A 22,902-nucleotide genomic window follows, 5' to 3' on the forward strand; every position below is an offset into this window, starting at 1 on the left:
ATTCCGTCATTTCCCTACATTCTCTCAAACATTAAAATATACACCCAACCTCCTCCTTTATCGTTCTCACTGAGCGCATCATTATCGTTGTCAAAACTTGCGCGCTGGACGTGAACTCTCGGTGAAGGGGCTTCGGCAGGCGCGGCCCGGGGGAGCGGGCGAATGGAGGTGTTGGAGCGTGCGGCTGGCTGTCCGTGGCAGGGTTACCTCACCTCCTTACCCGGGAGGGCCCCTCAGGAACCCTCATTACGCCGGCATGTGGAGCATTGAGCTATGCGGGGAGGATGGTATAGGCGGCGGCATCTCCTATCGCTCAAACCCGGACAATGGCAACCAGTGACAGCTAGGAAACGAAACACGATGGAAATAATAATAATAATAATAATATGAGCATGTTCGCTGATGAGACGACCGGATGTCAGTTATGCTTACTTATAGTGTGATGAGAGAGAGGCAATTGTCAACAAAAAAGTTAAGGTATTCAACATGAATAAATGATTATTAGCCGATAAGATAYACAGTAAAAACAAATACTTTTAACCATTTTAACTAGAACACAAAACAAAATTTAATAGGCCTACCATGAATATAGGCCGACCTCTGGCAGCTCTCATTTTACCTTGGCGAAATTCCTCCACGGATGAAATAATACAAGTTTATGAAAGTAGCCTAGTTTTGGACTTAGGCCTAAATATTTCAAGTCCCCAAAATAGTAGTTTAAGTAAGCCTATATGAAATACATTCGCCCATATCACCCTAAAGGTCTAATCAAACCAATATCCCGAGTATCAATGATTCGGTTTGTGTTGATAGACTACAACATTTTACGACGCACAGAACTCATGAAGTTTGATCCAAACTTCGCTGCTGCATACTGTGCTGGCGACTCAGAGGGCAAGTGGAGCTTCATTAAGTGCATCCCCATTTACTTTAGTTCCCCTCGGAGAACGCTCCATAGAGAGTGCATTAGTGTCAGTTACCTGTCATTTTTGAAAACCATACAGACAATATAGCCAAGAGATGTTTTGAAAATGTCACTGCGCTGTTGGTTATAGGCTAAACTCGTTCTTCACACATTCTCTCCGAATTTAGTTTTTAGGCCTACCCATATTAAATKACCAATCATTCTCACCACTGACAATGGCTTACTTGCAACGAAATATTAATAAGTTAGTCCCCGAGCGACATGGGCCACTATAAAGTCATTTCACAGCTATTTAGATGTAACATTTCAAATATTGCAATATGTCAATAATRTTGCAATAAAATGTTTTTGTCATTATTAAATGCCTAATTAATTGATTAAATGCACTGCACTGCCCATTTTAGCCCCCCGAAAATGTCACCCTCTCACATKAACACATCGTTGGAGTCTACATTTTGACGTTCCACAACGGTACAACTTTCTCACACAGACAACTGTAGGCTGCTGTAGCAAGTGTTCATGTAAAGAGTAGCCTATCACCGTTCTAATGAATTGAGGTATGTTAGAAATACAGGGGACAAATTGTTCATTCTGTCCCGTCAGTTATCTATCACTAGTAGAGCTGCATCATCAGTTACCTGGGCTGTCATAACACCATGTTACACGTGAACGGAAACGAACAATAATAAGTGCAAGTGTTGTATTGACACTGAGAACAATTGCATTTGCAAACAACAACAAAAACACGGACAATTGAGCAGGTCTACTTTACATGCAGGCATAGGTTGAAATTGCGAATCAAAATTAGCAATGAAAGGTAACCTTAATGTTAATTTAAAGTGTTGTATTAAACGGTTGTATTAAACGAAAACATGACATCAAAAAAGAAAAACACCTCAAAAGCTTAACTAGTGTATGGACAATGTGGCAATTCTTTCACACTTTTGAAGTAGAGGCTGTATAGACCATAGTATCTCTTGAGATAAGTGTCCTTGACTCCCTCTTTCACATAAAGCAAGTACGCTTGACAAGAATCTAAGAAAATGAATAAAATATGAAGTGCCAGTGCTGGGTTATCGTGTTTTAATTGGATTACCATACATAATGACGTATACTTCTCGAATCCTGAAGTAGGTCCAAAGACTAGACACACAAGGACACGCGCGATTATATATTTTTTTAAATCGACAATAAATGTAATGAATCATGTACAAAACAACAAACATATTCTCTTAGGGAAATTTGTTCCGCGACGAATAACGCGTTTATAAACTTGTAGCAAATGTTTTTTGGATTGTGTGAGAAGAGCTTTTTATCATTCCGTTTCTGACATGCAGAAAAAAAGTATTCCATCTAACCAACAAGCTAATTGAATTACGGAGGCAAAACAACAGTAAACAGTTTGTGTCATCTTTGATTTGAAATGAAGAAAATTAGTATATACATAAGAAATTTGTCCTCAAACAGCTGATTCGCCAAACTTAAAATATATATTTTTGAAATCATTCTGACAATAATTATTTGTTGTCAGAAAAGGTTATCACTGTTGCTAAGTAGAGTCCCTGTTTCCCTTTCTGTAAGGGCGTGGATCTCTCCCATCTCATAACTTAAAGGAAAATTCCACCCTTTTGGTATTTAAATAAATGTTAAAGAAAATATATTTGTTTCATTAGCCAATTGTTTTGCATGTCAGCAAGATATAGAACTTTCAAAATACAGCCAGTATGATGCATAATACCAGTTGTATTTCTGTATTTTGAAAGTTTTATATCTTGAAAACGTGATTGCTGACATGCAAAACATTTTGGGAATATATCAACAATTGACTRATGAAACAAATACCAAAAGATCGTTTGGGGTGGAGTTTTCCTCTAAGGCCTATAGCCGACGGTCATCGTGTATTATAAATAGCCTAACTTGCAAACTTGAAATACATGAATGGTCATAATACCCATGGATCCAGTAGAATTAAGCGGAACTTCTCCATAAACATTCCATTCATTTCCCTATAGACTTATTGTCCATGGAACAATGCGAGGCATGTCACAAGTCAGTCACCATCACACTGCAGTTGGACGTCCTCCTAAAATAATAAACGGTTTAGTCAACATTCAAGAGTTGGACAAGCATGAAAACCACGATAGCAGGGTTCAAGAAATTAGGGATGAAATTAAGCCTTCACTCAAGAGTTCCCTAAAAACACCCCGYCTGTCTGTCGCCCAAATACTGACGAGTGCTAACAAACACGACATCGAGTGGAAATGAGCTAGAACAGGCAACATAAACTCGAACTGGGAACCCGGGGACGGAGGGAGAGTTGGAATGTGATTGTTGGCTGAGCATCTCGCTGTCTGTGTTCACGCAGTTGCGGTAATAACAAGGTGCGCAGGTGCCCATGTGCGCGCCAGGCCTTCACCTGTTCCTAAAGGAGTGCACTGTTTTGCTAATAGCTGATACACATTTCAGACGGAATATGCGGCAAGTTAGGCCTACATGTACAAAATATAACTCAACGTTAATTTGACCTCCTTTCAAACAGCCCCTTATTTACCACTTATTATTTATAAATGTCAGGGAGTAACAGGCAAATTGGGAGGGGAGGGGGGGTTAAACCATGGGGGCAGTTTGCAGTACAAATGATGGAGGTGTTAAACAATGGAAGTGTTAATACATTTACCTGCAAAAAAAGCATAGAACCATTCACACAGACCTGATACCTGCATTTTGGTTACAGGGTCTGAGAAAATTTCAGGAATCATGACTAAAGGTAGCTTTTTTTTTGCTTTTTTTTTTTTTACCCCTAGCCCTTTCAGATATAGGAAAAAGCTGGTCTAAAAATGCATGCCTGGTAAATGAATGGGATTTAGGTCTGCGTATGAAAGGGATATTAGAAAGTCAGTGATATTGTCAATAATGTCATTCACATGTAAAACCAGCAAGTGACCAATGAAACACCATGATCAACCCATTATCATGTCGTCCGTATCCATTCATTAATTTGTGAAGACCAACACCATTAGACATCTTAAACCTACATTGCATTCATGTTCAAATTAAGGAACCTGACATATAGGCTAATTTAATTTTGAAACAGCTAAATAAAATGCAGAGAACATTTATAAATTGAACCAGAAACCGAAACAGTGACAGGTGAAGTCGGAAATGTAAGTTGAAATATTGTCAAGTTTTGAAGGTCCCTTGGGATAGGCCTATGTCAGGAAACAGCGTCAYTAAACAAACAACACTTTCCACCTCCAAAGTTATTGAGCGTTCCATGAAAGGGCCTCCAGATCTGACAAGCAATATAACCGCTGCTACACCGAGCTCCAACATATTAAAATGAAAAGTTGGAGGGACTTTGTCACACTGTAACGACTCATTACCATTGGCCCCGACACCCTGACTCGGTTTATTAGCCTCCTAGCAACTGCAGACAAAGAGGCCAGGTTTTAGTGGGATCCGCCTGGGCCGGGCTTGCCTTTGATCTGTKCCCGTTAAGGAGAGGGGAGTCAGTGCCCGAGCACCCGGGTGTTGGTCCGCAGTGCGAGGGTCCCTACCCCATTGAAGTTGAAATGTAAAATGGTTAATGTTAGGGTAGGGGTTAAGATTCGGATTTAGGATACGGACGTCCCAAGGATCCCGAATAGCACTAACCGCAGAGAGTGGTGGACTGGTCTGTCCCAATCATGCGAATTTCATAAGTCGCTCGCAGTACATTGAAGGGGGCATTAGCTTTCACCGAAACACAATGACAGACAGACAAATAGGCTACAATTATGCAATTATTAAAATAAAAACTTAGATCTGATAATTTTCTGATAAATTATTATTTGGTAGCCTATGAAATAGCCAATTCAGAAAGTGCAGTCACTTGTAGAACATTTTGTACACAATGATACCGGATTTCAGCCGCCTCGCTCAAGTCTCTCTGTCTGCCTCTGCTGCACTGACTGACATTTATTTATTCACAGACAATAGGCCTCTCCAAATGAAGTTAGTGATGCTAAAGCACTAGAGACTATTGTAGATTGATACCATAGGCATGATTTAATATTGCGAATAACATTTTCAATAGAGATCTAACAATGAAAGTGTAGGCCWAGTAATATTTATTAAACGTGCCTACAACAAACATGAACAAACAAAACAAACACACATTTTATAGACTATTTATGAAAGTTTTTTTTAATTTGGAAGATAACCTATTTTCCATTAAATAATGTATTATATTTATAGGCTACTATCAAACTATTTTAAATTGAACGAGCATAGTAAATCACATTAGTTTTTTTAGGCCTTTTTGGGACTTAGTTCTTTTAAAATGGGTTCAAAAATAAAACATACATTTCCGTTTTCTGTATATGTTTCCACAATGGGTGGATTATTTTACACCCTAGCTTGTCTCATATGGGCCATTTCATGAAAATACAAATTATTTGAAAAAYATATATTTTTTTACCACTGACTGTCACACCTACACGCCCATTACACACATTTTGAACCAAGAGTCTTAATGTAAAAACAATATTCAAGTAATTATTCATCAATTTAAAACTCTTGATTAATATAAACACAGATACATTGACATTTTTCCAAAATACAAATAACATGAAAAAACGAAAACCTTATCATTATGTTCAAATAGGCTACTTCTAAATGGAAATCTTTTTCGAGCCTTCAAAATGTTCCAAAAAAAAAAGACAATTATCTCTGCAAAAATTATATCAAATGAGAACTTTAGCCGACTCACTTACAGATGAAAATGAGAGAGACAGGTGTAATAGTAGGCTAGTCTTCTCAGGAGACTTCTTATAGTATCTCAAAAGAGTTGATACTGAAAAAAGGCAGCCCTGCAGTAAATTATAGGAAATCTGAATACAGTCTAATTGGAGAGTTAACGAGTTAAATCACATTACATGTAACATTGCCTCATCAACTCATCATTATGCTACAAATGCCTCAAAATCACTTTATTAAGACTTTAATTGTCAAACTGTGTGGTCAAAGACTTTAGTGTCTATTATTTACACTAGTTGTTTTATTGCATGGGAATGCTCTTTTGTGGAAATTAATGTGTTGCATATTGTCATTAGCACACTATTAAAATAATGAAGTCCGTATTTGGGAAAATCTTCGCCATTAGCCACCCGGGTACCATCAAGATTAATGGAAAAATATGTAAAACATTTCATTTAAATGTTCATCTGACATTGTTTTGCAAGCATGTTCTCTTCTCTGTCATATGGTCATAATTGATGAAAGCGATCTCGATCAACATAACTGGGGCTATGAAAACAGCCTCCCAGCCTAATAGATTCCCATCTCCATTTTGTTGAGTGAGGTTATAATCATGTTAATTGCAATTGACTCTCTCTGGGAATACCAGCAAAATGTATTTAAACACATCTGTCATTGCCAGGGCGGAGAAGATTATGTCAGTACATTAAAGACATGTCTTGGTGAATTACAATGGATAGATAGGCAGGAGTGATGGAGAGACATTTACTAAATGCAATCACACACCAAAATAACAACCAGTGGTAAGTTAAACAGTGTGAAACAAGGTAGCCCTAAAGGTATGATTGATTTGTCTGACTAAACTTTCAGACAGGTCAATGGCCGAAGCCACCTGACCTGAAAAAGGGTACTGTTGCATATTGTAGCCCGGAATCCAAACTGAATAACACTCCATTTCACTACCGTTAAACTTCAGTTAAACATAATGGATTCAGTTCGGATCCCAGACTATACGGTTATTGTACTGAGACGGAAACATATAGCGATGTTTCAACACCAGGTGGATCTCCATACCCCCTTGACCTGCAACTCAGATCCAAATGTCTCCAACAATGCTGTGTACACATAGGCACGAATGGCAGGCCTATTCTGCAGCCAAGTATAATTTGATGTGTTATGACAATGCTGTCAATATTGTGCTAAGACAGTCCATTGAATTAATACCTGTTTTATACTTCCACAGAAGGGGTGACATGGGTGGAGAATAGCCCCACCAGATATAGCCTTTCCTGGGCACAGACACAGGGCACAGACAGGGTAGCATGGAACTCTGGTACAGGCCAAACAACTTGATAGGCTGCTGTATTCAGAGAATTGATGGGTTATGCCACTAGGGGTTGACTTAAGGGGGTGCATGCCTGGGGGTGCTGGGCACGTTTATGATACAGTATAAATGTGGGAACACCCAGTGCCATTGGAAATGTCAACATTGGTCTCTCCCACTGCTTCAGGGTATCCCCAAGAAACAATGCATCATTTAAACATGTCAAGAAGTTTTACCGTATGGCCAATGCTCTTCTAAAAAACGACATTWTCTAAACACATAGAACCAAGTTTATGTGTCATATTCCCATTCATAGTTGAGGCTCGGAAAAACATATACATAAGTTATATTAAGCTTTCAGAACAGCCTGCCCTTTTGGGACTATATTTCTTTGTAAGAAATGGAAATGATTAAACGACTATATTTGAACACATGCAGGTCTGCTTTTAAGACACTAGCCGTCACACTCAAGTCCCACCAAAACTACACTTGCATTAGTCACACTCAGGCCTCCCAAACACAYGCACACACTTCAGAGGGGGTTCCCTAAGCCACTTTGTGGAATAAGCAGAAGTCAACTCCAGACGCTCCTGTCGYCCAATCATAGCGACCGAATAGCAGGTGGAAAATGAGAGGCAAAAACAAGCAGAACACCATGACAAAATCACAACTAAATGAGAGCGATAGGCAAAATAAGTGGGAAGGAGTGAGAAAGAGGTGTGAGGGTGACAGAGAGAGAGATATGTGGCCAAATGCCAAGGAGACAGCTTATTGTTGGGTTTTTTGGCTGGGCACAGTGGTGGCTTCAATCTTTTTGTCTGGCTTTGGGCTGGTACAGACCTGAGAGCCTGCTCCAGACACAATAGATCATACAGCAGCAAGTCACACACACCCACCCCCCCCCCCACACCGTACTGCCTGTTCATTACCATGGCCACCAATGGCACCATTAACCATTCAACACATTATGCCTCAGTTCCCAGTTAGTGGCTGTGTAACAGCAGTTAGAAAAGGAACCTTACGACAAGAAGGAGAGAAGTAAAAACAGAGAAATACGGACAATTGTTCATTTTTTATTTCGCGATAAATGGGTCAATGTGTGTGTGAGAGAATATGTGTTTGTGTATGACACACAGAGAGAGACAGTGCATGTATTTACATGTTAGTGCGCGTTTGAATCCGTGGTTTGTATGCATCTCTGGTGCGGAGGTCAGCGAGGGCCTGGTGCCCAGTTCAATCGTATTAATACGGCCCCTTCAAGGAGAACACCGGCCCTCAGTCCACACACAAAGACCTCAGCTTTACTGACAGGACTGAAGCAAAATCTCAGATTGTTGCTATAACTAAATGTGTTAAGGCTCTTTAGCAAACAGAGCTTTGATGTGGGGCTGAGTGCTGGGGCCCGAAGGAGTGTGTCTGTGTGTGTGTGTCTGTGTGTGAGTGAGTGAGTGAGTGAGTGTGTGCCCACAGTGCCCAGCCTGAATGGAAGAACAACAGCGTCTTGTTGTGTTTGTTTAGCCTTTCCCCCAGCTGGACCCTGGAGGTGGGTGAGCATCTGTCATGACCCAGGAGAGGCAGGAGGCACAGGCACACGCACACCCACGCACTGCCAAAAAGTGCCCGCACCCCTAGTGTAACCCTGGACGCTCCATTACCACATGAAAAAATAGTATAGTTTACTACAGTATAAACACTGTTGTATTGGGGCTGCAGGTAGCCTAGGGGCGGCAGGTGGCCTAGTGGTTAGAGCGTTTGACCTGTAACCGAAAGGTTGCAAGATCGAATCCCYGAGCTGACAAGGTAAAAATCTGTCGTTCTGCCCCTGAACAAGGCAGTTAACCCACTGTTCCTAGGCTGTCATTGACAATAAGAATTTGTTCTTAACTGACTTGCCTAGTTAAATAAAGGTAAAATAAATAATAATACAATAATAAAAAATATATAGTAATTGCAGACTCTAATGATGTTGCGGACTGTACTGTACTGTTTACTATAGTATAAATACTGTAGTATATGCTTATAGTGTTTTAGCAGACTGTAGTATTTACTGTGGTGTTTTTGCGGACATTACTGTAGTATTTACCATAGTGCTTTTGTTTTATGATCTTTGACATATAAGTGGGGATCTTCTCCTTGAGGAAACCTATTAGGCAAATACTAAAAGAGCACTAAAAGAGCACATTTTCCATAACCTGTATGTAGGTTGGACTGGGGTCTGAACAGATATTTCATAGCTTCTGCTCTTTCCTATAACGTGTAGGGAAAACAATATAGTCTATACTTGGCATGTAGGTTTCTCACTTATGGGTGGCGGGAGGGRAATGGGGAGGGTATAGGCAATTAAATACTGTAGTATTACTGTAGTATTTTTGCTGACTTTACTGTATTGTTTTTGCAGACTGTAGTATACTGCAGTATTTACTATAGTATTCTACAGTATAATACAACATTCTATAGTAAGTACTACACACGATCGAGGGATACTACAGTGTGTCAAGGGATACTACAGATTCAACAGGATACAACAGTTCACTACATCATTCTATAGTAAGTACTGTAGTATTCTATAGTAAACTGTAGTAGTTTTCATGTGGGTTACCATTGAAACAACTGCAATTCTTAAATAGTATTTTCACAACCATCGTGCCAACCCTAACTGTAATGTGCTGGCATGGATATTTTCTTCTCAAATTGCCCTTTCCAGCATGGTTCCAGCAACTATGGTGCATGYGCAAYCAGGCCAGCGCAGTGCAGCGCCGTTTGGCACAGTCAGTAGTATGAAAAGTGTAAAATAATATCCTGCTTTACAACATTAACATCAGTCTAAAACATCGACCTCAAACCTGTCATTCTTACAACAAAGACACCGTAGGATATGAATATCAAACATTTGGTGCTTTATCAGTGAACAAATTAATCAAATGCATTTCATTTATCAACAATAATCAATTTAATTGAAATAAAACAACAACAAAAAAAATCAACATCAATAACATCTAGAATTCAAGTGACTATTACACCAGGCCAGTGCAAAGTTTCTGAAATGTTGGTGCTTTGTACCAGCTGACAAACCTGTCTGGTCGAAGAGTTTAGGGTGTCCGGTGGTATCTAGTCACCTCTCGCTAATGCCAGGGTATACATAAAAGTGACACTTATCACTGTCTCTCAACYTGTCTAGTTTTTCCGTCCCCTCATTTCACTCCTCTGTTCTTTCCTCCCCCATATCTTCTTCCAGAGTGCCTCACATCCCCGTGACGGCAGCAGCTAGCGTTACGATGTTCTGAGCCTGCTTCACTGAGGGCATGTCGATCATACTGCCCCGGAAGTTGAAGGCACCCTGGAGACAGGGAGAAGAGGTCAGTGGAGAATACTGGAGAAGCTAGTGTGCATCCCAATAATATCTCCTTTCTCCAGAAGTGTGCATTTGTTTACTTTCCTTTCAAGTATATGGAAACTCCCTCTAGTCCATGCCTACACCAATCCAATGCTTTTAATACTTGTTTTGGAGTAGTGAACGAGTGCACACTCAGGAGGAAGGAGAGATTATTGGGACTCAACCCAGAGAATGCAGCTTCCTTATCTCCTCCCCTTCATCTGGACTGGTTGGAAAATACTTGACAGGTAAAAACATTTTGTGGAAGCTCATCACTAGGTTGGCTTGCACTTGGTTAGATCGTTTCAGATTGGGCCAACAAAGTAGAGGAGGCAAGGAATTAAAGAAGACCCAATGTGTCAGCACTGGGGTGGGGGGGAATCCTAACTTGAGGTCTATTTAACAATGAATGACTTCGGGCAATGCATGGTCAGACGAACCAAGTCTCGGGCCCAGGGAAGGAGTATTTTAAAGGCCCATCTCTTGGCATAGGAGATAACATTTTTCAGTTTTCAAGCTAATTTCCTGCAATTCTACAGATTTTGTCATGTGGCAGAGAGATGTTTGGTTGTTGCAGCTTTAGGGTTGGGGGGGGGGGGGGGGGGGGGGGCTTGATTTATTGGAGATAGCTTGTGTCAATTAAAGAAAACCTAGTGGATAATGCTGGAAATATTGGTAAAAATAAAACCCAAAACAACTGGCCCTAGTCATAACAACTCTTATCACGGGTTGATATGGACTATTTTGCTGCAGAAACACCATTAACATGGACATGACATATGTTCATTTATTGAACTACAAATGATGATATTTCACTATCTTTATTTGACAGTTGTGAAATTTACCAGACTAAAAAGCGGACATTTCTGATCAGCCAGTTACTTCACAAGCAACCTAAAATATCCTGAGCTCAGTTCGCTAAATGAGGGAAAACATTTTCTAAACCGAGACAATATAAATGAGAAGACATTGGCAAGGCATTCACAGTCAATAACGACTGAGAGTTCAGGAAGAAACAAACGCCGCTGGGGCAGAGAAAGAGAATGACTCTGACTCTGCTCTCTGCTCAAACGCCTTAGACAACACGCACACACACCAGGGTTGGGTAGGATGGGTCCCTAGGACGATGCTTAGTGTAGGCAGGGCAGAGGCCGGCAGGCAGAGAGAGAGAGAGGTGTGGGGCAGATTGTGTATTTCTCACACCAGCCTCTCCCTCAATAGGCAGACAGCCCACAGAGCACTACACACAGGAGGCAACGATGCACTAAATTAGAAACAATAATCACATTTTATTTGTCACATGCGCCGCATAYAACAGGTATTTCGGGAAATGCTTACTTACAAGCCCTTAACAAACAATGCAATTTTAAGAAAATATAGTTAAGAATAAATAAACTAAAGTTAGAAATAAAAAAGTAACACAATAAAATAACAATAAGGAGGCTATATACAGGGGGTACCGGTACCGAGTCAATGTGCGGGGGTACAGGTTAGTCGAAGTAATTTGTTCATGTAGTTAGSGGTAAAATGACTATGCATAGATAATAAACAGCCAGTAGCAACATTGTAAAAYGAAAGGGGGGAGTCAATGCAAAWAGTCCGGGTGGCCATTTGATATTTAATAATCTACACTTAATCAAACACTCCGCCCCACACCATTCCATATTCCAAACCCAAATCTACTCTACTTACCCTGCAGTGTCACACTGGCGAGTATACAGAAAAGGACATTAACGATTAAGAGGTGTGTGTGCGCATGTACAGTGCATTCAGAACGTATTCAGACCCACCGAGTTTTTACACGTTGTTACATTACAGCCTTATTGTAAAATAGATTCAATAAAACATTTCCCTCATCAATCTACACACAATACCTCATAATGACAAAGAGAAAACTGTTTTTTACACGTTTTTGCACATTTATAAAAAAGAAAAAACACATACCTTATTCACATAAGTATTTCTACCCTTTGCTACGAGACTCGAAATTGAGCTCAGGTGCATCCCGTTTCCATTGATCATCCTTAAGATGTTTCAACAACTTGATTTATAGTCCACCTGTGCTAAATTCAATTGATTGGACATGATTTGGAAAGGCACACACCTGTCTATATAAGGTCCAACAGTTGACAGTGCATGTCAGAGCAAAAACCAAGCCATGAGGTTGAAGGAATTGTCTGTAGAGCTCCGAGACAGGATTGTGTCGAGGCACAGATCTAGGGAAGGGTACCAAAACATTTCTGCAGCTTTGAAGGTCCCCAAGAACACAGTGGCCTCCATCATTCTTAAATGGAAGAAGTTTGGAACCACCACGACTCTTCCTAGCGCTGGCCGCCCGGCCAAACTGAGCAATCTGGGAAGAAGGGGCTTGGTCAGGGAAGTGATCAAGAACCCAATGGTCACTCTGACAGAGCTCCAGAGTTCCTCTGTGGAGATGGGAGAACCTTCCAGAAGGACAACCATATCTGCAGCACTCCACCAATCAGGCCTTTATGGTAGAGTGGCCAGACGGAAGCCACTCCTCAGTAAAAGGCACATGACAGCCCGCTTGGAGTTTGCCAAAAGGCACCTAAAGACTCTCAGACCATGAGAAACAAGATTCTCTGGTCTGATGAAACCATTATGGAACTCTTTGGCCTGAATGCCAAGCGTCATGTCTTGAGGAAACCTGGCACCATCACTACAGTGAAGCATGGTGGTGGCGGGCATCATGTAGTGGCGATTTTCTTCAGCGGCAGGGACTSGGAGAATAGTCAGGATCGAGGGAACGATCAACGGAGCAAAGTACAGAGAGATCCCTTGATGAAAACCTGCTCCAGAGCGCTCAGGACCTCAGACTGGGGCGAAGGTTCACCTTCTAACAGGACAACGACCCTAAGCACACAGCCAAGACAACACAGGAGTGACTTAGGGACAAGTGTCTGAATGTCCTTGAGTGGCTCAGCCAGTGCCCGGACTTGAACCCGATCRAACATCTCTGGAGAGACCTGAAGCTGTGCAGCAACGCTCCCCATCCAACCTGACAGAGCTTGAGAGAATCTGCAGAGAAGAGAAGAATGGGAGACTCCCCAAATACAGGTGCGCCAAGCTTGTAGCATCATACCCAAGAAGACTCGAGGCTGTAATTACTGCCAAAGGTGCTTCAACAAAGTACTGAGTAAAGGGTCTGAATACTTATGTAAATTTGAAATTAAATGTTTTTTATACATTTGAAAACATTTCTAAAAACCTGTTTGTGCTTTGTCATCATGGGGTAGTGTGWATAGATTGATGAGGGAAAAAAACKATTTAATACATTTTAGAATAAGTCTAACGTAACAGAATGTGGAAAAGTCAAGGGGTGWGAATACTTTCTGAATGCGYTGTAYAAAGGGAGGCACAGTAGAAATGTCATATCATCGAGCAGAGCTAGCTGACCCCTGGTATAACTAAATAGATATATGTACTCTTTATATTTTCTTGCATATAATGGCATAGCGTGAGCCATCCTGTAATGTGTATTTTAATGCAGTTACGCACTGATGTCATCCTGTGAATTTCGTTCTAAAGTCCTAAGCAATGACACGTTAATAAACATTTCTTAACTCTACATTCTGAATTCTGAGGCTGACTACTATAGTTGATTTACCTTTCCCAGCTTCTGGTACTCGTCAAAGGCAGCAATCAGTTCTGTAGCCCACTGGACCCTCTCCTGACTGGGTGAGAACTCCTCCTGTACAGCCTGGACCTGGTTGGGATGGATCACCTGCTTACCTGTATAGTGAAAAGGAAAATACATACATGTACATTAGCCTATACATGAACACAGACATATCAATAATATCTTCAAGCGAAAAACTTAACAATCATCTGCTTATCTGCATAGGGAAAAAGATAAACAGCCTACATTATACAGTAGATATTGTACAAGCATAAAGAAACGCCAACAACATCGCAAAATTAATACAACATTTTCATGCTTTATCAGTTGGTTGAAATTAAGAGGTAACAATGTTAAAATCCTTCTGTGGCTTACTGAGAAATTCAACTCAACTGCTAAATACTTGGTACATTTTGTTGCTTTTCAAATTACTTGGTCAAATTAATTATGTATTTCTTGACATGTTATTTTATCAACAAAGACCAGATAAATAATTATTTTTGTAGAGGCTTTTATATTGTTGTATTGGAAGGTAGCCATCCAAAAGCCGCTCTTTCTCTGGTGGGTGAGGGGTCTGTGCCCAGCCGGTGGCCCCACGTTCAGCCGGTGTATGTGTGTTTGATTGGTGTGTGTTTTGTGTTTTCAGTCAGTGTGTGTTCGGTCAGTGGCCCTGTGTTCWGAAGGTGTGTGTGTGTTTGATTGGTGTGTGTTTTGTGTTTTCAGTCAGTGTGTGTTCGGTCAGTGGCCCTGTGTTCAGAAGGTGTGTGTGTGTTTGGCCAGTGTGTGAGTTTGTGTGTGTGTGTTCCGTCAGGGTCTCTCAGACTGTGTATATGGGACACCGTGGGGCAAGAGGAAGTGATGCATCACGAGTATCATGGGGTGTCCCCTCCATTTTGTCCTTGAGCAGCACCGTATCATGGCTGTACCTCGGCTGTAGAGGAGAAACTCTGCTGCACGCTTAGTTACGCTTCAATCTCAGCCTGAACCCATCTGGAACAGGACCCTGACTGCTGCTAAACAGGCCTGTGAGAGCTCGAAGAATACACACAGCAAGCATTTCATTGTTAGTCTACACCAGTTGTTTACGAAGCATGTGACAAATACAATTTGATTTGACATACATACACACACAGGCAGGCACACACACAAATAATTCACTGCAGGTGTACTGTTTTTGTCTTTCTATCACAAACACACAATGAAACCGTGCTATTACGCAATAATATTGTAACAATTCAGCTACCAAATTCTACTWTACAATCATTCTCACCAGTCTTAGAAAATATCACAGTATTAAAAAGATAACGATTMAAATCGGATCTATTCCATCTCTAATTTCTCCAAAACCTCAAAAAGAGCATCATTGTCTCTGAACCAACCAATTCTTTCCAAGTCCAAATAATCCCCAACCAGTCAAACAAAAAATGCTAAAAGACCAAGAAACACCACCTTTTTGCCCCTGTATGTCTGTACTTCACAACATTTACCTCATTTAAAAGACACTCTAATCGAGAGCGATTTACAGGARCAATTAGGGATAAGTGYCTTGCTCAAGGTTTTTCACCTATATCTACTTGGGGATTCGAAACAGCAACTTTTTGATTACTGGCCAAACGCTCTAACCGCTAGGCTACCCGCCGCCCAACTAACAAGGAGTTAAACCCATTCTGACACAATCCTCGTAAGTCTAGGAGCTAACGCACGGCGCTCTGCGCTGCCATAACCCTGTGTACATTGGCGGATCAAACCTGCAGCAGAGAGAAGAGTTAGTGCTAGCAGGCAGGCAGTTAGCGCTAGGCTAGCAGAATGGAGCCCCGTAAAAAAACAATAATAATAAATAGACCCCCATCTGCCCCTCTCATCCTGGTTAACCCCTGAGAAACAGTGTCTGCCTTTTATGTTTCACTTAAGAGAGTAGTTTGATGATGCTATGTGAACTGTTTTTTACAATATATTTTCATTGAGGTATTTATTTATGTGAGGGTATTTGAATTCAAAAACTCGAGAAAAGAAAAATCAAATGCTACTTTTGCTGTTTACAGAAAATCATTTGTCGGCAGTTCCACAGAGGGATCAGGAGTGTGTGTGTGTGTGTGTGGACATGAGAATTCTGCATGCACAGTTCCTTTAGGGCTGGCCATGCTGGATAAACATCCTAAAGAGGAGTCCTTGCTCCCATGTCTGAGGGGCGAGTATGTGTCTGAATTGTGTGTGTGTGTTTTTGACGTTCAGTGATAGACCTGCAGGGGATTCAGTTCTCTTATAAGGAAACAATCCCCCTCACCTCCTCGGCCACCGGTTTCAAGTGTATTTTTGTTACGTGCACATTGAAATGCCTTTCTTGCAAGCTCTTTYCTAACAATGTAGTAATCAATATCAGTAGTACTGAGTAAAGTAGAACAAAAACACACGAGAAATAGAAATAAGAACACGCAAAAGTAAGCAAGCATCAGGGTCAGTGCCAAAAACACATTTACAATGGGCAGGGACGCTGGAGTGGTAAGGGTAGATATGTACAGGGGTAAGGTGACTAGGCATCAGGATATATGATAAACAGAGTTGTAGCAGCATATATGATGATTGTATATGTGTGTGTGCGTGTGTATAGAGTCAGTATGAATGTGTATGTGTGTGTGTGTGTGTGAGCAAATGAAGTGTATGTGTGAGTATGTGTGTTGGAGTGTGAGTGTGCAGAGAGTCAGTGCAAAAAAACAATACAATAAAAGATCAATTCAGATAGTCCTGTAACCTTTTTGTTAGCTATTTAGCAGTCTTATGGCTTCGGGATAGAAGCTGTTCAGGAGTCTGTAGATGTCAGACTTGTTGCTCCGGTACCGCTTCCCGAGTGGAAGCAGATAGAACAGTCTATGGCTTGGGTGGCTGAAGTCTAACAATTCTCTGGGCTATCCTTTGACACCGCCTGATATAGAGGTCCTGGATGGCAGGGAGCTTGGCCCAAGTGATGTACTTGGCTGTCCGCACCTCCCTCTGTAGCGCCATGCGATCGAGGGGGGTGCAGTTGCCATACCAAGCAGTGATGCAGCCGGTTAAGACGCTCTCAATGGTGCAGCTGTATAACTTTTTGGAGGATTTGAGGGCTGTCGTGTTTCTTCACAACTGTGTGCATGGACAAATTTAAGTCCTTAGTTATTTGGACACCGAGGAACTTTAAGCTCTCGACCTGTTCCACTCACTAAAGTGGGCCCAATATGGATGGGCGAGCGTTCGCCCCTCCATTTTCTGTAGTCCACAATCAACTCCTTGGTCTTACTGACATTGAGGGAGAGGTTGTCGTCCTGGCATCACACTGCCAAGTCATGACTTCCTCCCTGTAGGCTATCTCATTGTCGCCGGTGATCAGGCCTACCACCGTCGTGTCATCAGCAAACTTGAAGATGATGATGCTAGAGTTGTGTGGCCACGCAGTCGTGGGTGAACAGGGAGTACAGGAGGGGACTAAGCACACATCCTTGTGGGTCCCCCGTGTTGAGGGGTCAGATTGGTGGGGGTGATATTGCCTACCCTCACCACCTGGGGTTGGACCACCTAGTTGCAGAGGGCGGTGTTCAGTTCCAGGGTCCCAAGCTTGGTGACGAGCTTGGAGGGGACTATGCTGAGCTGTAGTCAATAAACAGCATTCTCACATAGGTATTTATCTTATCTAGGTGGGTGAAGGCAGTGTGGAGTGTAATTTAGATTGCATCGTCTATGGATCTGTTGGGGCGGTATGGAAATTTGAGTGGGTCTAGAGTGTCTGGGATGATGGAGTTAATTTGTCCCATAACCATAACTGTTCTGCGCATGCTCCGAGAATGCGGCCTGGAATACCGTCCGGCTCCGTGGCCTTACGAGTGTTGACCTGATTAAAAACCTTACTCACGTCGGCCTCACAGAGTGAGATAACCCAGTCCTTTGGGTCGGCGGGGGGCCCTCATGCACAGCTTGGTGTTGTTTTTGTCGAAGGGTGCTGGGTTAACAATGTGTATGTACTCTGTAATATGAAATTTCAATTATCTTACAGTTTCCAACATAATAATAACCACATGGACACTAAAGTAAATAGAAAACAAATCTTGTTTTACAAGAAATTCTACCCGACATACATGTTCTTTCCCGTATGAGGGTGAAGAAGGATCTTAGGTTGCTTCCTGTGAGCAACAGCTGCACATTTCTTTGTTTATTCAAATTTTTATTTTGAAGCTCTTGCGGAAAATAGTAGAATATTTATGTAAAAAATGTATGTAAATAGTGAAAAAACAAAGAAGCAGTGCTGCAATGTGACATCATCTATAAATATGGGTGAATGTCAAGTGTTCCCAAAGGCTGACGAAGGCTGCCGACAAAACGTGTCCGTTTGTTCTGACCTCTGCTGCTAAAAAAATATATTAAAACTTAAAGAATATTTCAGTGAGTGTAGGTTTTTTCTTTCTTCAGCCATATGCCTTTTGAACCCTGCACACAAATACTTTTTGTTACTACAAATTTGAGCTGAGCACACCAATTACCACCCATTCTGGCACTGCCAGGGTTTAAGATAAGAAACGTATGTGTGTGTGTCTAATGAAGGGAGAGTGACAGAGCACACTGACAGACAGGGTGACTCAGGTYCCTTCACTTACACCCCATTGGCTCTCCCAAAACGCATCACTCATGCCCTCCAGCCAATCCCAGGCTGCCATGTGGTGCTGGCCCCCCATTGGAGGATTGCTATTTAGCAAAGTGCTCTCAGGCGAATGATGTGCAGGGTCCCTGGGATGCGAGTGAAATACCATTTGAAAAAAGCACCAAATTTCCGCTGAGATTCGGGTAAATGCTTTCTCTCTTTGCATGTGCTGCTGTTTTTTCCAGTTAAAGGAGAATATCACAGATGGGAGGTGCCATCGAAAATGTTTAGTAAAAGCACAGAAAAGGCCACCATTTTATGGTAAGACAGTGGGCGGGGGGAAACAAAAAGACTACACAGCCACAAAATGGACTTGCTACAAAAATCATATRGACAAGCTACAAAAATCATGTACTCCGGAAAATATAGCTGAAAAGCCTATGCCACCATATCAGAAAACGAATGTTACTCCAATTCTAAATCCTTCTGAAATCACCCTGAAGAACATAAAAAACACGCCACTTCATGGTATCAGCAGCATGTCCATTATAATGGTCAATTACTGAGAAACCGGCAATCTTTTAAATGACAATAACCGGCTGACAAAATGTAATGACTGCCACAGCCCTAGTCAGTACTGGTCAGTAGTTGTGTGGTTTTGGTCAGTAGTTTTGTGGTTGTGGTTAGCAGCTGTGGTCAGTAACTGTGTGGTTTTGGTCAGTAGTTGTGTGGTCAGCAGTTGTGTGGTTGTGGTCAGCATTTGTGTGATTGAGGTCATAGTTTTGTAGTTGTGGTGACTAGTTGTGTGGTTCAATAGTTACGTGGTAAGTAGTTGTGTGGTCAGTAGTTGTGTGGTTGTGGCCAGTAGTTGTGGTCAGTACTGGTCATAAGCTGTGGTTGTGGTCAGTAGCTGTGTGGTTTTGGTCAGTAGTTTTGTGGTCAGTAGTTGTGAACATAGTTGTGGTTGTTGTCAGTAGCTATGGTCAGTAGTTGTGGTCAGTAGATGTGTGGTCAGTAGTTTTGTGGTTGTGGTCAGTAGTTGTGGTCAGTAGCTGTGTGGTTGTGGTCAGTTACTTCCGGTCACAACTTCCAGACTTGTCTCCGTGCTGCTGTTTGTTGGTACTTTGTTGCTACCTGACAACTTTACGGTTTTAATTTTTAATAACCGTTTAATCAAAATCTTTATTTTACACATTTACCAACATCTTAAGTTTTTTTTCCCCCTCGCTCAACTTTTTTCATTCAACTTTTTCACCCGGACGCTTTATCTGGACATGGTTCTACAGGACCTCCACCAGCCGAAGCCAAGTAGTAATATTAAGCCATCTAATTGCAGTCGCTGTACTCATAATATACAGGAAAACTATCGCCTTATGGTGAGGATAGCCGTGCTGCAAGCCCAGCTTCAGACGCAATTGTTAGGCAAGGATAATTTAAGTGTAGGAAAGGACGAAACAGCGTCAGTGCCACCAATAAGTACAGGTAGCAGTATAAATCCCCTCAAACAGTCCCCGCAGCCGGACARTTTTCTCAAGGCTTCTGGAAGGAAATGCTGTCGGAATGCTCAACTGGTGTCGCTCATTCAGTCGACATAAACTTTCAACAGGTTCTCCCCATTAAGCAACGAGTCGGAGTCAGAGGCCGAGCCATCTCTGGACTCTCCTCCACCCGTTACGGGGTTTGAACCGCCGAAGCCTCCCACCATTAGCTCTGATAAATTGAAAACCCTAGTCATTGGCGACTCCATTACCCGCAGTATTAGACATAAAAATAATCATCCAGCGATCATACACTGTTTACCAGGGAGCAGGGCTACCGACGTAAAGGCTAATCTGAAGAGGGTGCTGGCTAAGGCTAAAACTGGCGAGTGTAGAGAGGATAGGGATATTGTTATCCACTTCGGCACCAACGATGTTCGGATGAAACAGTCAGAGGTCACCAAGCATAACATAGCTTCAGCGTGTAAACTAGCTAGAAAGATGTGTCGGCATCAAGTAATTGTCTCTGGCCTCCTCCCAGTTAGGGGGAGTGATGAGCTCAAAAGCAGAGTCTCACAACTCAATCGCTGGTTGTAAACGTTTTTCTGCCCCTCTGAAAAGATAGAATTTGTAGATAATTGTCCCTCTTTCTGAGACTCACCCACAAACAGGACCAAGCATGGCCAGCTGAGGAGTGACGAACTCCACCCAAGCTGGAGGAGTGCTCTCATCTTATCTATCAACATAGACAGGGCTCTAACTCCTYTAGCTCCACAATGAGATAGGGTGCAGGCCAGGCAGCTGTCAGCCAGCCTGCCAGCGTAGTGGAGTCTGCCACTAGCATAGTTAGTGTAGTCAGCTCAACTATCCCCATTGAGACTGTCCAACATGTCTCCGGACCTTCTCACTGCCACAGTCATACCTGGACCTAGTTTTGTCCCGTGGAATAAATATTGTGGATATTAACGTTTTTCCTCATAATCCTGGATTATCGGACAACAATTTTATTACGTTTGCAATTGCAACAAATAATCTGTTTAGACACAAACCAAGAATCATCAAAAGCCATGCTACAAATTCTCGGACAACCCAAAGATTCCTAGATGCCCTTCCAGACTCCCTCCACCTTCCCAACGACGTCGGAGTACAAAAACCTAACCGAGGAACTAAATTTAACCTGGTGTAATACTCTAGATGCAGTCACACCCCTAAAGTCAAAATACGTTTGTCACAAGGAACTAGCTCCATGGTATACAGMAAATACCCGAGCCCTGAAACAAGCTGCCAGAACATTGGAACGTAAATGGCGCTCCACCAAACTGGAAGTCTTCCGATTAGCTTGGAAAGACAGTACCATGCAATATAGAAGATCCCTCACTGCTGCTCGATCATTCTATTGTTAAAACTTAATAGAGGAGAATAAGAACAATCCAACATTTATTTTTGTTGGTTTGGYCAGGGTGTGATTTGGGGTGGGCATTCTATGTTTTGTTTTCTATGTTTCAAGCTTCAYGGTTGTTCTTTCGTTTCTTGTTTTGTTGGCGACATTCTAATAAAAGGAAAATGTACGCTCACCACGCTGCACWTTGGTCTTCTTCCAGCATCGGCCGTGACAAAACTACCCACCACAAAAGGACCAAGCAGCGTGGTAAAAAGGAGGACTGGACATGGGATGACATCCTGGACGGCAAAGGATCCTGGACATGGGAGGAGATCCTGGCCGGAAGGGATCGCCTTCCATGGGAACAGTTGGAAGTAGCCAGGCAGGCGGAGGCAGCTGGTGAAGGGGCCCGTCGTTACGAGGGAACACGGCTAGCAAGGAAGCCTGAGAGGCAGACCCAACATTTTTTTGGGGGGGAGGGCACACGGGGATTTTGGCGGAGTCGGGTTATAGACCTGAGCCAACTCCCCATGCTTACCGTGGCGAGTGTCGTACTGGTCAGGTAACGTGTTATGCGGTGGAGCGCACGGTGTCTCCAGTGCGCGTTCACAGCCCGGTGCGCTACCTTCCAGCTCCCCGAATCGGCTGGGCTAGAGTGGGCATCCAGCCAGGTCGGAGGGTGCCAGGTCGGAGGGTGCCGGCTCAGTGCATCTGGCCGCCAGTACGTCTCTACGGCCCAGGATATCCTGCGCCGGCTCTGCGCACTGTGTCAGCCCAGTGCGTCTTGTGCCTGCGCCCCTTACGTGCCGGGCCAAAGTAACCATCCAGCCAGGATGGGTTGTGCAGGCTCTACGCTCRAAACCTCCAGTGCGCCTCCACGGCCCAGTGTATCCTGTGCCCGCTCCCAGAACCAGGCCTCCAGTATGTCTCCCCAGCCTGGTGAGCCCTGTGGCAGCTCCACGTACCAGACTGCCTATACGTCTCCTCACTCCAGTGATGATCCATGGCAAGAAGCCTCCAGTGATGATCCATGGGCACGAAGCCTCCAGTGATGATCCATGCACGAAGCCTCCAGTGATGATCCACGGAACGAAGCCTCCAGTGATGATCCACGGAACGAAGCCTCAGTGATGATCCACGGCACAAGCCTCCAGTGATGATCACGGCAAGAAGCCTCCAGTGATGATCCACGGCAAGAAGCCTCCAGTGATGATCCACGCACGAAGCCTCCAGTGAGGAGTCATGGCATGAAGCCCGCAACGAGGGTCCCCAGTTCGGAGTCTCCAGCGACGGACTCCAATCCGGAGCCTCCAGCGACGTTCTCCAGTCCGGAGTCTCCAGCGACGGTCTCCAGTCCGGAGTCTCCAGCGACGGTCTCCAGTCCGGAGTCTCCAGCGACGGTCCCCAGTCCGGAGTCTCCAGCGACGGTCTCCAGTCCGGA

General features: G+C 42.9%; 1 protein-coding gene across 2 annotated transcripts in view; it reads right to left on the minus strand.

Annotated features, from left to right (window-relative positions):
• Positions 1-9,860: 9,860 nt before the first annotated feature.
• Positions 9,861-22,902, minus strand: part of clybl (citrate lyase beta like) — a 199,944-nt gene continuing 186,902 nt past the window's right edge. The window contains exons 7-8 of one of the 2 annotated variants that reach the window (XM_024000197.2): positions 13,988-14,112; positions 9,861-10,323 (exon numbers count right to left, since the gene is read on the minus strand). In XM_024000197.2, the coding sequence (XP_023855965.1) occupies positions 10,228-10,323; positions 13,988-14,112 (221 nt within the window). In that variant the 3' untranslated portion in view covers positions 9,861-10,227. The other variant, XM_070446578.1, reaches the window with a different exon arrangement.

Source organism: Salvelinus sp. IW2-2015, linkage group LG2 (assembly GCF_002910315.2).
Source record: "Salvelinus sp. IW2-2015 linkage group LG2, ASM291031v2, whole genome shotgun sequence".
In the NCBI taxonomy this organism is placed as follows: Eukaryota; Metazoa; Chordata; class Actinopteri; order Salmoniformes; family Salmonidae; genus Salvelinus; species Salvelinus sp. IW2-2015.